This window comes from Acanthopagrus latus, chromosome 9 (genome assembly GCF_904848185.1).
Source record: "Acanthopagrus latus isolate v.2019 chromosome 9, fAcaLat1.1, whole genome shotgun sequence".
NCBI classification, from domain to species: Eukaryota; Metazoa; Chordata; class Actinopteri; order Spariformes; family Sparidae; genus Acanthopagrus; species Acanthopagrus latus.
In genome coordinates this window covers 26,672,925-26,686,561 of record NC_051047.1, presented here as the reverse complement: position 1 = coordinate 26,686,561, position 13,637 = coordinate 26,672,925, and the positions used below count along the sequence as shown (strand labels likewise).

General features: G+C 39.5%; 1 protein-coding gene and 1 long non-coding RNA gene across 17 annotated transcripts in view; one reads left to right on the top strand and one right to left on the bottom strand.

Moving 5' to 3' along the window:
• The window catches only part of lrrfip1a (leucine rich repeat (in FLII) interacting protein 1a), a 43,972-nt gene that overhangs the window by 15,412 nt on the left and 14,923 nt on the right, over positions 1–13,637 (top strand). For 6 of the 16 annotated variants that reach the window (XM_037110454.1, XM_037110446.1, XM_037110441.1 and 3 more), the window contains exons 2-10: positions 2,385–2,471; positions 8,665–8,682; positions 8,834–8,905; positions 10,477–10,518; positions 11,380–11,430; positions 11,653–11,688; positions 13,129–13,197; positions 13,286–13,327; positions 13,415–13,471. In XM_037110454.1, coding sequence (XP_036966349.1) covers positions 2,385–2,471; positions 8,665–8,682; positions 8,834–8,905; positions 10,477–10,518; positions 11,380–11,430; positions 11,653–11,688; positions 13,129–13,197; positions 13,286–13,327; positions 13,415–13,471 — 474 coding nt within the window. The remainder of the gene's footprint in view (positions 1–2,384; positions 2,472–8,664; positions 8,683–8,833; positions 8,906–10,476; positions 10,519–11,379; positions 11,431–11,652; positions 11,689–13,128; positions 13,198–13,285; positions 13,328–13,414; positions 13,472–13,637) is intronic. The other 10 variants (XM_037110440.1, XM_037110438.1, XM_037110442.1 and 7 more) reach the window with 10 other exon arrangements.
• On the bottom strand, positions 11,703–13,456 carry LOC119026252. The gene is made up of 3 exons (XR_005077083.1): positions 13,264–13,456; positions 13,097–13,149; positions 11,703–12,772 (listed from the first exon to the last, which is right to left on the bottom strand). It is a non-coding gene; the product is annotated as an uncharacterized LOC119026252 (long non-coding RNA).

Genomic DNA, 13,637 nt, shown 5'->3' with positions numbered 1-13,637 from the left:
GGTGATGAGGACAAACTCACCACACAGGGCCACACATGGAACATGTGGATGATATAATTTCCTATATATTTATATTGTGTTTATCACTTAATGTTATCAGTGGGAATTTCACCTACTGTATTAAACATAACTTAAGAAGTGCATTTAAAGTTTTTCATAGATAAAGTGAGTTTGATGTGTGCGTGTGTGCAGGAAGATCAAACGTCTGAGACCTGCAGGGGCTCTGGTTCAGTTCCTGACAGCAGGGTCTCCAGTCTGGTAATATCATGTAACCAACACAGCTGGCAATGTTAATGGGTGGGAAGCTGGTGGGGGATGTTGTCCTGGTTTGTGGGCTTCAGATGTTTGAACTGCCACAAGGGGTGTCATGATTCTCCAAGTCCACAAATCAGTTTGACTTTCGATTTAAAAACATTTTCCAGTGCTGAAGGCTATTGTTAGACTCCCATCTGGATTTGTAAAGATCATCGGATGGTTTTATGCTCACTGTCATTTACATTAATCCATTCTTCTTTAAAAAGATAAGAGTATGTTTAAACCAAAGTTGACTTTATTCTGGTGACGTTTTGCAGGTTAAGATGAGGCACCTTCCAAATAGTATTGACTAAAGAGAGTTCAACCAAAAAGTACCAGCCCTTCTGTGATTCAGCAATAACCAAAAAAGGATAGAAGTTCATTATGTTATAAAGTTTGGTCTCTCAGATCTGTCCCGGGTAAATCCATCTTTCCAAGCAAATCAATAAAGGATCTCTGGCATTTCAGCACAGTTCATCTCCCACAAGTAAACCCTCTTTCTTAAAGAGATCAGTGAAGGATTGTAGCGGTCAGTTTTTTCACAAAGGATACATATCTTTTGTGTCTGCAACTGTGGCTGCAGGCTATCGGTGAGCTACCTGCCTCGACTGAAGTGTTTTTGAAGTTTTTTTTCCTCTTTTGGATGTGTGCTGGATGTGCACAAGTCAGCTCGTTGATACTGATACTGAAGGCTCATTCTGTTAGATTTATTATTCTGAATTGAAATTGTGACACCGCTGACAGGCAAAGTGGGGTTCCTGATGCAAACATGTATTTAGTGTGAATACACATCAAGCATCATAAGCATATTTACAGTTCCAACGGGGATTTTTAGCCTCAGGATTAGGTACTTATTAATTGAAAAGGAAACATGAAATAAGATCTGTTTCATTCATCTGGTTTTTGTCCTGTATATGGAGGAAATTCCTATACTTACAGGAACATGTTCGATTTAGTCATTATTTTCCACTTGCCAGATACAGTGATAAAGATTTTTAAAAGTTAAGACGTTAAACTGAGTCATGACTGAAAGTTTCAGGGTGAACATGTTTTCTTTGAAGCCGACTCTTTTTCTTTGTCTGTCTTTTCCTGTTACTTGGTCATGGTGAATGACAGTAGGGAAATGCATTAGTGCGATGATGGGAGGGCTTGCAGTGACCCCGCCTAGAGGCGAACAGACTGCAACCACACAGTGCCTACCACAAAGTTAGAGGAAGGAAATGCTTACACACACTCATACAGTACACGCTCACAGAGAGGTCCTTTTAAGGAAAAGGCCCTACTCTCCTGTGAGTGCTGAGTGGAGCAAAGGCAATGCCTTCAAACACAGAAATATAAATACATACACACATTTACACACTGTTGTGACTGCATGTCTGCAGGGGTCTGAAGATTTCTCACAAGATTGTGTATATATTAATACGGTTCACTACAGCTATTTAGAGTTTAAAGGACACCTGATATCCAGTGTTTATAGACACGGCTACAACACTGCTAATCCAGTCTACTGTGACAAGGAACATGATCTGTGAGGGCTGAAAATGTTTTTGGTACGCCAACTGAAGATTCAAAAGCATATATTGATAGAAAGTAAGGCTGGAACAAACAGTTATTATTTTATTGTAGATTCATCTGTGATTATTGTCTTGTTTATTGATTATTTGTTTGGTCTGTTAATTACATGCAGCTTCCTCTTCATACTACCTTTTCCACATATGCAGTAGTATTCCCCAGACCTGTAACCTAACCCTTATGTGTTAAATTGATGGAGCTTCTCTTTAAAGAAGCTTGAATCAAGTAATTTAGATTTTATTCTTAAAAGACTGTAATCAAACTGCTAAGTCAACTATTTTTTGTATTTAATTATTTATCCCTGGGTCCTCAAAATAAAGGGTCATGTTGCTGAAAACTTTGTTACATTCACTTAGCGAACATGTCTTGCTAATTTCACATGTCTCTGTCGAGGAACAGGACCTCGATTCACACGCCTGCACATTTATAGATGTGTAGATGTGTGTCAGAGTATCCCAGCTACATTTTCTGCTGTTCTCACTTCTCTTTTTCCATTTCTTTCTTTATCTGTTTCTCAGGCTGAGGCCAGGCTGGCAGCCAAGAGAGCAGCCAGGGCAGAGGCCAGAGAGATCCGCATGAAGGAGCTGGAGAGACAACAGAAAGAGGTACAAGTCAAGATGCATTCTTACATTTTAAATATGAATACAAGATACGCTGTATGAGTAACTGTTAAGGACATCATCACTATGACCTTGTGACACATGTTGGTTGAGAGTTTTGTTCAGGTATCACATAGAGTTTACAGTTTCTTCGGTACTTCACTTAAGCTGAAACACAAACACCTTAAGGTCATCATATTATTAACGTTTGTAACACCGGGTTCTATTTTATGCCACATGGCTTGTTTATGCATGACCCTTCAACAAGAGGATTTCCGCACCCTTGTTGGTCCTCTGTTGACACTCTGGACCTGAAGCATTTCCTGTCAACATTGCTTTACGGTCCTAAGCTGGGACTCTTAAATCCTGTAGGTCATAGGTCGGAGGTGTAAACAGGGTGTAGCACTCATGAGCACTGCTGTTGTTTTCCTCACAGTTTATTTGTTGTTCACAGAAAGTTCAGAAAAAAGCCTGAAAAACATGGACAAGTTGATTCACCATGATTGGATAACACTCACTCATCCTTATCAATCAGTTCTGCAGTAAAATATCATTACCAACCAACCCTGGACCATGTGGATTTAATTTTGAATGACTACAACTGCAGAACTTTATCTGAAAAACCTGAGTTTTACAGAGGCATTTCATTTTGAATGACTGGTTGAGTCTAAGAGGCCATCTGTACATGGAATCTGTGCCACTAGGGGTCTCACAATCAAAACAAAAGATGTACCGTAGTTAATTACTGTTGGATCATGGGAATTGTTGTCATTGCTGAATAACCGCCACTGACTCAGGCAGGAAGTTCAGTCACATTATCCAATCCCTTTGAATAACAGTATTTCTCTTGTTTTAACATCATTGGAAACATTTTGATTAATGTTTATATACAACATAACAAAATATATATCGAAGGTCTAGTCATATTTAGACATTTTATACCTTTAACATAATGTGAAAATATCTTGTTTGAAGGTCTACACAACATTATATTAGAGTAAGTGAAATATTCTTGTATCTTAACCATAACCGTCCATTGGTTTAGGAAACATTTAGCAAGTACAAGGTAGGTAATGAGCACATGAGGTAAAAAGATGAGAAAGTGCAGATATTTTGTTTGACAGTGTAGCTTCCAACTGTTTAGCACATAGTTTGCCAAAGCAATGAGATGAAAGTCCTAAAAGAGGGTTTGAACCTTTTCCAGTTAATCGCAGGCCAAACTGAAAAAATGTTCCAAGACTTTTGAGACTTCATGGAAACTTTTCAATTCACACATTTGAGATACTCTGAAGAAAAAACCCAAGGCACCCTGTCACGTCTGCTATTGTATGTTGGCATATTTTAACCAGTTTTTCCAAACCAAAATACAACAGGTATTTACATTCTGTTACCTGCGTTATACACATGGATAAAGACACTTGTGATTTGATTTTGTTTTTGGGTCACCCTTGGGTCATAACTACACACAGTATGTAGTACAGCAGTATGTGTTGACTCCTCTGCTTGGCGACCGTGGCTGATAACCTGGAACCGTCCTGAAATGTCAAGATAGAGACCACAGAGACCCTGGCTGGTACCTCCAGTGTCAGCGTTTCACTCTGATTTGTGTTGAAGCAGGTGCACAGCTCAATAATCTGTGTGTTACTGGAGTTTTTCTCTGTCTGGGTTAGCACCTCTGATCTGAACTGTGGGGAGTCCCACTTTCCCCAGGTTGCTATTCTTAGCCTGGAGTAATCCCATACACACAAACATACTTCTGCCTCTCACCTGTCGAAACAGAACTTATAAAGGTTGACACATTTCACAGTCCAGAGAGGATTGTAAATTTAACCCTGGGGACCTTCGACCTAAATCTCTTTCTCTTTCTTTTCATGACGACTCCTCTGTGTAACTTATAGATGTTTTTTGTTGTTAGTTAGGACACAAAATATACAAACAAATAGTACTAATAACTAAAGATAGAAATTCAGTTTGTTATAAAGTTTGGTTTCTCTAATTTGTTTTAAGCAAACCTTTTTCCCAGACAAAATTCACATGTCTCAGACCATGGTACTTCTGACATTAGTCAGTTGATCATCTTTATGCGCAGAGGAGAACTTTAAAGTTTTTATTTTTTAAGTTTAGCTTGTAAATTTTGTATTGAAATAGCGGCAACCCTAATATTGATATGTATTGCTTGAAATAAAATTGAGAAACACTTTGCTGGTAAAATTTACTTGACGAATTTGGTAATTAAATATCAGGAAAATTCCGGGTACTTAAGTGTCTTTTTACAGAAATAACATACATCAAATACCAACATAAAGAAATCCTTCTCATAGATAATCAACAGCATCTACAACAATAATTAAACTGTTATAACGATGAATAATAAAAGTGATAGCAACTATGCCTCAGGTTTTGGTCATAAATCTCTGACTGTATTTAAACATATCTATATATGTTCACACATTTACAGTTACCACTTGATATCCATCTGATACAATTGCTTGTTGTTACAGCCATCCCTTCTCCCATTAAGATATAGAGGGATAATCACCATTTCAGCCCAATTATTCTGCAATCCAAACACAGGTGCTGAGCCCAAACAACAACAGTCTGCACGTGAACACACATACACCAGTCATACTCAACGGATTAATGGTCATTGTTAAGCCGAGTCTGGTCGGTGTGTGCGTGTGTGTATGTGTGTCTGCGTGTGTGTGTGTGTGTCCCTTAAACCCTTTAGCCGAGATCTAAAGTAGCTTAGCAGGTTGCGCTCCTTGGTCCAGCCTACAGTGGAGCAGTTCTCGTCGTTGCGGTGTTGTGGACATGAGCGATGGGTCGCTGCGCTCATAGCCACCTCCTGGACTTTTGGATGTTTCCTCACACACTGAAGACAGGGCTTAAAGCTGGATTCTTAGCTGTGTAGCAGTGAACAACAACCGTGTGGTCACCTCTGTTGTACTGAGCTCATTTCTCTGCGCTCCGGTCTACTGTGATCCTGCCTACATGACCGCCCTAGGTCTTACCTGCTGACTGGCGAAGGATGCAGCCTGTCCTGGCACCCTGAGGGCAGCAGGACGGCCGGCCGTCGGCTAGCAGGGAGGGGGCTGAGGGCTGCCCTTACTGGGCGCCCACAAACCCCTCCGATCAAGAAGGGGAGCTTGGTGAGTTGAACAGAACAGGTTCAAACATACGTAAGCTGATTGTGTAACTGGTTTCATGAATGGGCTTATGGCGGCTTCTGGCACACCAGCTAATTGGGCGCCCAGACGCATGAGAACCAGATAAGTACGCAGACAGGATCCCTCTGGTCAGTTTGTGTTTTTAATTATGAGTTTCTGTAAAATTATGTAATAACAATCAGTACTAATTGTCGGTATGAGTGGAAAAGACATATAGCACTTTAGAATCATCCTGTAGGAGATGTCAGATGTGGAGAGAGAAGAAAGGTCAGAGCTCGAGTGTTACAGGTACATAAAGAAACTTCGATTTAATTCATGGGAACTTGAAAAATCTGAAAGTTGTACTCTAAAAAACGTTTTAAGTAATGAATTTCTGAAGTTTAGCCCTTTGAGCGAAATTTCAGCATTTTTGAATCATTCGTATTTGTATTTGAACCTCAGCAGTTACTTTTTTATCACTAGATTGGGTTGACATTTGTCCTGAACATCCAAGAGACACTACATTTTTTTTTTTTTTTTAACCAGAATTTTGGTTCTGTGTAGTGTTAATGTATTTCTGTCACAACTAGTTAACATAAAAACAGAGTGTTGCTAAATAAAGCTCAAGAGCTTAAAAAAACACACACTTTTGGGTTATTTTGCTGGTTGATGTGTCCATGAAGGATCATTTTACTTTCGTTGAAATAAGTTTATGTAAAAGTGTAAATATCAACTTAAAATATGTTATATTACGCCATCATTTATTTAAAAAAGTTAGCTACTTTTCTGACTTTTCCATAGATGTAATGTTACATTGTGTTGCATAATGTTACAGTGGTCAGGAGCAAAAGACACCCAGTAACTGCTCAGGGTTCAGAGAATTAATGCAAATGGTGTGTTTCTTTTTCGTTCTAGTAGTGGAACAGTCGGGATACGTTATGTGGAAACAATGTGAAATTGTGAAACATTATTGCTGTACTTTAGACACTGTAATGCGTCTCCCACCATAGGCTATTTTAGAAAGTATGTGGCCTCTACAACTGGAGTAGAGGATGACTTCATGATTAGACGAGGTGCAGTCTGGTACAGTTAGAGGTCACCAGCGTGAGGACGTGACCTCTCATCTTGATTGAACCTATAGATTAAGAGCATTGGACTAGTGAGGCCAAGAGGTTGTGCTCCAGTGATTGTTCAGGAGTGTTGTTGTTCCTAAAGGGATGCAGAGGTCAGCTGCAAATCAATTTCTGAGAGCCAGAATTACAAAGCAGCCAATCCGTATATTGGGCAAGCACACAAGGGAGACAGTGGTAGTAAATCTGGATTAAAGTGTTGGACCTTTGGGATGGAAAGTGCAGCAGTCAGGGTGGGGTGTGCTTTCAGTGTGTTGGATTGGATCAGATGTGGTGAGCTAAAAGTACTCGTATATTTAAGTTAAAAGCAAATGTGTGTGTCTTGTTGGTAAAAGCAGCAAAGTGTGCATGAGAACAGCTCAGTCAGACAGTACTTTGACTTCAGTAGTCGTCAGATTTATGTTATTTATATAGCCCAAAATTACCATCCTATTGACTCAGTGGGCTTTACAATCTGTACAGTGAACGACATCCTCTGTGCTTAGACCCTCGACTCAAGTGAGGAAAAACTTGTCATTAGTTGTGATATTACAGTTGAAGGGCAAATGAATGAAAAGACCAAAGAAAATATTATTGCATCTAAAATAAATATACACTCCGGTAACTGGTTTATCTGTTTATCAAAAACGAAAACACTTGTAATTGGCTATAATGGATGTGCTTCCGGAAACATTCCACATTTTTGAGAGCGAGAGAACGGGCCGGCCTGGCTCGAGTCCTTGTTCCCACTACTTCAGACTGAACTGGGAAAGTTTATGGAAATGAGTTGACATATTAAGCAGCAGTCAGAGTTCATTAAAGTGAAGTATCCCCGCTCAAGTTTACTCACAGTACTGATGAAGAAAACTATACAGATCCAGGTGTTTCTTTAGGTTGGTTGAATCATAGTGCAGTGTGTTAATATTGTACAGGTTCTCCTTTTGCAGCTAAAAAAAACCTTGTACCTATCAAGCCATGGTCATAGGACCTCTGGGGGTGTCCTGTGGTGTGTGGCACTGGGACGTTTGTGGTCGATCCTTTGGGTCCTGTATGTTGGGGGCTAGGGCCTCCATGGATCGGACTTGTTCCAGCACGTCCCACAGATGCTCAGTTAGATTAGGGTTTGGGAAATTTGAGGGCCTGGTCAGTGCCTTGGGCTCTTTGTCACGTCCCTTGTGCTGTTCCTGAGCAGTTTGTGTGGAGTGTCAGTCACCTGTCAGTGGTTTTAAAGTTTTGGCTGATATATCCATGATACGATTGGGTTCAGAGAGCTGAGGAGTGTCTGCTCTTTGGACAGAACATGGATAGCATTCGCTGATTTGCCTTTTGATTTAAGGCTTTTGTCTGCAATCTACAAAAATCCCTGTTAAAGCGATGTAGTAACACCTCAGAATAATCTAACCAGCTGCAGATTGTAGTTGCACTTGACAAAATGTGTAATTATTTGTTAACAGGCAATTTAACAGGAGTGTTTGGATTCACTTTATTTGAACATGATCTCAGCTCATAGGCTCCGTACCAGGATGTGTGAGAGGCCAGTTTGTCACAAGACTCAGCTGTGTAGTCATGGCAACGCAGACTTTAATGTGACTCTGTGGCACTTGCACATTTCCTGCCACTGATACTAACCTATAGGAACCATGGGAAACTACCTGGTGACCCAGGTCTTCTGCAAATCTCCTTTGAACTTGTGTTCTTGGGTCAGTTACTGTTGGTCCTGCAGTGCAGCGGGGGACTCCACATTCCTGAACTGCTCTCATTAGCAGAAACCTTCGTCTCTGCATGCTGTCTGTCCTCATCTGTCACTCACTGCAGCTCACTTTATGTTTCTGAAAGTTTTAACTTCACGTCTGCCTTCATCACATCTTATTCTTTTATTTTACTTTCCTCTTTTCATGTTTGATATCCTCCAATCTTTCTCCTGTCCTTGGTGTCGGTGTGTAGATCTTTCAGGTGCAGAAGGTAGGCTTGCTCTTCCTTATTTCTACCATACATATCATTTAAATTGTTATCAGTGTGTGTTTCAAACTCTGCTGAGGAACATACTGAAAATCTTTATCGGTGCTCTGTTTGCTGAACTTTTATCTTGCCCTCAATTCCTGTCTCGCCTTAGAAATATTATGGCTTGGACACCAAAGTAGACGACCGATCAGACAGCAAATGGGGAGATATTGAACAATGGATGGTACAGTTTCTGTGCTGTGGTGACACTAAAACACTAATGCATGTGTTTACTTGCCTCTGTACATGTTTGGAGGCTTTTATTGTGTCTGTTTGGAAGCTTTTGCAGTGTGCTGTGCAGACTCAGTCTGCTTTTGAGTTCTAGATAATTCCTGTTAAGCCTTTTTAGAAAATAACGGATTATAAGGAATCAAAGCTTGGCCATTAATGATAATCCACTTATTCAAAGGAGCTGGGTGCCCGTTTGGCTTTGAATCAGCATGGCCATCTGCCCCGTTGGTGTGAGACTGCATGGGATTTACTGTTGAATTTACCACTTCAGTTACTTACTTTGATTTGCCTCAGACCATCGGAGAGTTTCAAACGCAGTGATGTAGATCCAGTGAATGTGAATGTGACTTGTAGTTCCACTAACCACAGTGTGTTGTTGTACTAAAATATTTCATTTACTGTGTGTTGCAATTTGAGGTGACAGTGTTTGTGCAACATGGGTGTCTCACTGGTCTGTTGGATGGATTTACTGGTTCAGTTTGATGGTTTTAGGAACATGCATGACTGATTCTGTGTACAAGTGTGTACTTCAATATCCAATAAACTTGCAGATTTGTTTAATGCAGGTGTCAATCCAAAAGCACGTGTTGAATCCTGGTCTTTGCTTTCATGCCATTCAGTTTATGTGGTGTCCAGTTTATTTGCATGCGTTCATTGCTACCAAATATCAAATATGTTTGATTAATTGAAGTATATCACAACACCATCATCCTAAAGTGAAATTGAAATCATGTTTTTAGGGACTTTTAACAGTGTTTGTACAAAGTCTCTACATTGGCTCTATTATAATGGTTAGAAAAATGCTTGATTTTGAATATACTCACACATTTATTTTTCTTTATTTTCAGCATAATCTTGGGTAGAGTTGCAACAATTAATCGAGTAGTTGTTAATTATGAAATTAATTGCTAGCTGTTACGATTATTGATTAATCATTTTAGAAATTTTAAGGGAGAAAATTCTCTGAATCCATCTTCTTAAATGTGAATGTTTTTGGTTCATTTACTCATTTGTCACAGTAACCTGAACATGTTTGGGTTGTGTACAAAACAAGACATTTGAGGATGTCATCTTGGACTCCTTTTCACCATTTACTGATATTTTATGGTCCAAACAATTTCTTAGTCAATCAAGGAAATAATTGGCAGATTAATCGTGATGAAAATAATAGTTAAGATGGTGTTTCATCCACATGATCACTTACGAACATCAAAAATTAAACAACGTATTGTCATATTTATTTGTTTTGTGGCATAGAAATCAGCAAGGAATAAATGATCATGAATTTTACACTTAAAGAACTTTACAAAGTTGTTTGAAACAAAACTGTTTCGGCTGCAATGAAAACATGCAAATTCTTCTTTATCTGGACTTTGCTGGATCGGTGGAAAGACTGAGCACTGAAAGTCATCTTTCACCTTCCCCCTCCATCTGCCTCATTGATCTTTGACGTCTCTCTCCTCCTCCTTCTTTATCTCCTCTTTTCTCCATCCTCATCCCTCCCCCACCTCCTTCCTCATCCAGGAGGACAGTGAGAGATACTCACGTTCTACACGGATACAAACGGTTTGTAGCCTTCCATCTGTTTCCATCTCTTCATGCCTTTCCTCTGTTACCTTGTCCTCCATCCTGGAGAACCACAGGGAACCAACTCGGTGTCTAGATTTAGCAGACCCTGTGCAAAAAATATATTTGGTGCATGTTATTTGGATCAAGCTAATATAAGAGACAGATCACTTTTTTTCTGCAAAATCTGTTTTCTGATCCGTTCTTGTTTTAATTTGCTCTGGGTGACATTAGCCTTCAATGTTAACTCAACACTTCCTCCTTGTTTAGCCTTTGTCTGCAGAGCTGCAGGAATTAGACAACTTACTGATTAGTCAATATCATGAATACATGAATGAACAAATAGGTAATTATGATGAGTATTTTGATAATCGATTATTTGTTAAAGTAATTTTTCTTATGGGATCTCAGACTGACTATACAAGACTGACAGACATTTTTCACTGTTTTTACATTTCAAAAAATAAACAATTCACAATCGATGAATCCAAAAATTAACTGACAGATTACTTAAATAATAAAATAATCTTGTACATTCTTTATATACCTGTAAACTTTTGTTTGAGAATGTGGCACCCAAAGCCCTGAAGTCATTTCGAGATCTAATGTGACTCTTTGTATTTGCTTTTGTGTTTTTATACTTTTGCACAAGAGAATTTCTAGAAATCTGATGTTTTCTCAAGGTCACAAAAAACATCATCAGATGTGAGGAGAGAAACACCGAACTGAACCACGTGTCATTGCAGCAGAATGCTTCCTTTCATTATCCAATGTTTGCGGTCATTGTTGACGTAAATCACACATTTTGACCATTTTCCACAACCCTAACCATCCATTTCACTCTCTCGCCCTCTCACGCAGCTCTCAGACGACGATGAGCGGATGTCAGTGGGAAGCCGGGGCAGTGTCAGGGTCAGTATCACTCAAACAGCACATGCATTAAATCTCCAGAGACTTTCTTTAAAACTCTTTCATTCCTTTTTACGATTCTCAAATGCGCGTTGATTTTTGATCTACAAGGATGGATCTTGTTCCCTTGAACCTCTGGTTATGTGGAGGCAGTGTGTCCGTCCTTGGTAACTCAATAAGGTGCAGTGAGTGGGTTGTTGGTGATGATGTTGTGTCTCTGTGCAGTCGGATCTCGATGCAGTCGGGGCTTACGGTGGAGGGGTAAGGGCTGATGTTATGAATTTTTAACCCTGCTACCTGAAGATTTGTAGTGTGTATGAGCCGTTGTTTGACTAACAGGTAGTTTAAAGAATTCAAAGCATGGAGTTTCTCTGTTTCATCCTTGTGGGGTTTACGCAGAAGAAATAAGAACATCTTTATTTATAATACAAAGCATGTTTGTGTGCTGTGATTTAAATGGATTAAGTTTGAGTTTATATTATTTTTACTGTGCACAGGATGAAAGTGAGTCAATGATTGTAGAGTTTGTGATTGCAGAGGAACATTTTATGTGTGATTGTATTCGGTCGTGTGCTTGTTTTTGCTGTTGTGAAGGAACATTGACTACCCTGGACTCAGATCTGATTTTGACTGAAAGAATAGGGTGTGTTATGGAGCTATCAGGCTCCAACCAAAACACACTCGACACTATTTTAGGCTGTGTTATGTCTCAAAATGTCGAGTGCTATTTCTTCTGTGCTGTGTAATGTGGAAAAACTCTTCATACTAATCGTTCTCGTGGGCACACGAGATCCTGGAAATCTGGCTCACTCTGTTTTTTTATTTATTCATTTTTTAGATAAATCGGTTAGTTTTGGCAATTTAATTGCATGTTAAAAGATTGTGGTCTTTGGTATGCATTTCACCCATGTATAAAGAGACCATGGTGCATGTGTTGTGTGTTGGTTTGGTTTTCCTATTATTAGTAACAGTATCTGTGGTTACATGGGCTGTGTTTCTCGTATCTGACTGAAATCATTATAATTAGAGGTTCCAACTTTGACATGAACGCTAAATAAATAAGATGTGTATTCACATGCCCTAAAGTGGCGTTCTACCCGCTGTGAAGCATCTAAACTGCTGGAAACATAACAGAAGAGGAAGAAGTTTATCTCCAACTTTATTAAGAAAATTCAATTACTGAATTAATTCACTCTGCCCTTTCATACAATTTACTAGATTGACGCACATCATGTCTTGGGAGGAATATTTGCATTCTGGAGGCGTAAGGAGGCATTCAGCAATCCTTAAATCTTCTAAGACCAGCGCAGACCAGTTCTGTTTTGTTAGCGTCATCTTTCTGTCCCTGCCAGAAGTAACATTTATTACATTTATTCCAACCAAATGAGAAATGGTGGGGTTTAAGCATTAACATGTCTATTAGGCGCTTATATTTTCCTGTTGAACGGATTATCAAAGGTTTACACCACCACCCCTGAAGTTCATTCAGATGAAGCCTAATTGGGGTGTATACATGAGGTGTTTTTATTCTGATTGGGATAATTCTTAGTGGAAGGTCAGGGTCCATGTAAACACAGTGATTTATATTAGTTTTCACATGGATTTATATGTGTGCTGTGCAAACAGTAATGTTGATCTGATTTTGGGGATTTTTTGTGTGTGTTTTCACCCTTCACTGTTCTCCCACTCTTCCTCTCTAAGGGCTCCTCCTCTTCTCTGTCACTTAAGAAGTCAAAGAAAAAGAAGAAACATAAGCACAAAGACAAAGATGTATGTAAAAGTTTGAACTGTGAAAGTACAAGAAGCCTGCGCAGGAATAGAATCAGTGTTTCTCACCCTTCACGTTCTTTACTCACAGAGGAACGGCTACGATGATGATTACAGTGTGATATCCAGCAGGGTCAGTAGCTGTGTGAATGAATGCTTGCTAATTTCTAGATGATCTGCAACCTTTCACTCATGACTTTGCTCTTTCTCCTGCTGTCAGAGCTCCAGAATCAGTGATGAAAGCCGAGCGTCTCGCTCCTCCAGACTAGACCTGACGGTGCGTTTAACTGCGTCTCATCCTTATCACTGTGTAGCTATACAGTGATTGTCCAAACCATTATACAGATGAACATGCAAGTTTGATGAACAAGATACGTCTACATTGTGTTGAGGGGAATTGTTCTGTTAAGAAGTATATCTATGCAAACTTATTTAGGAGGCAG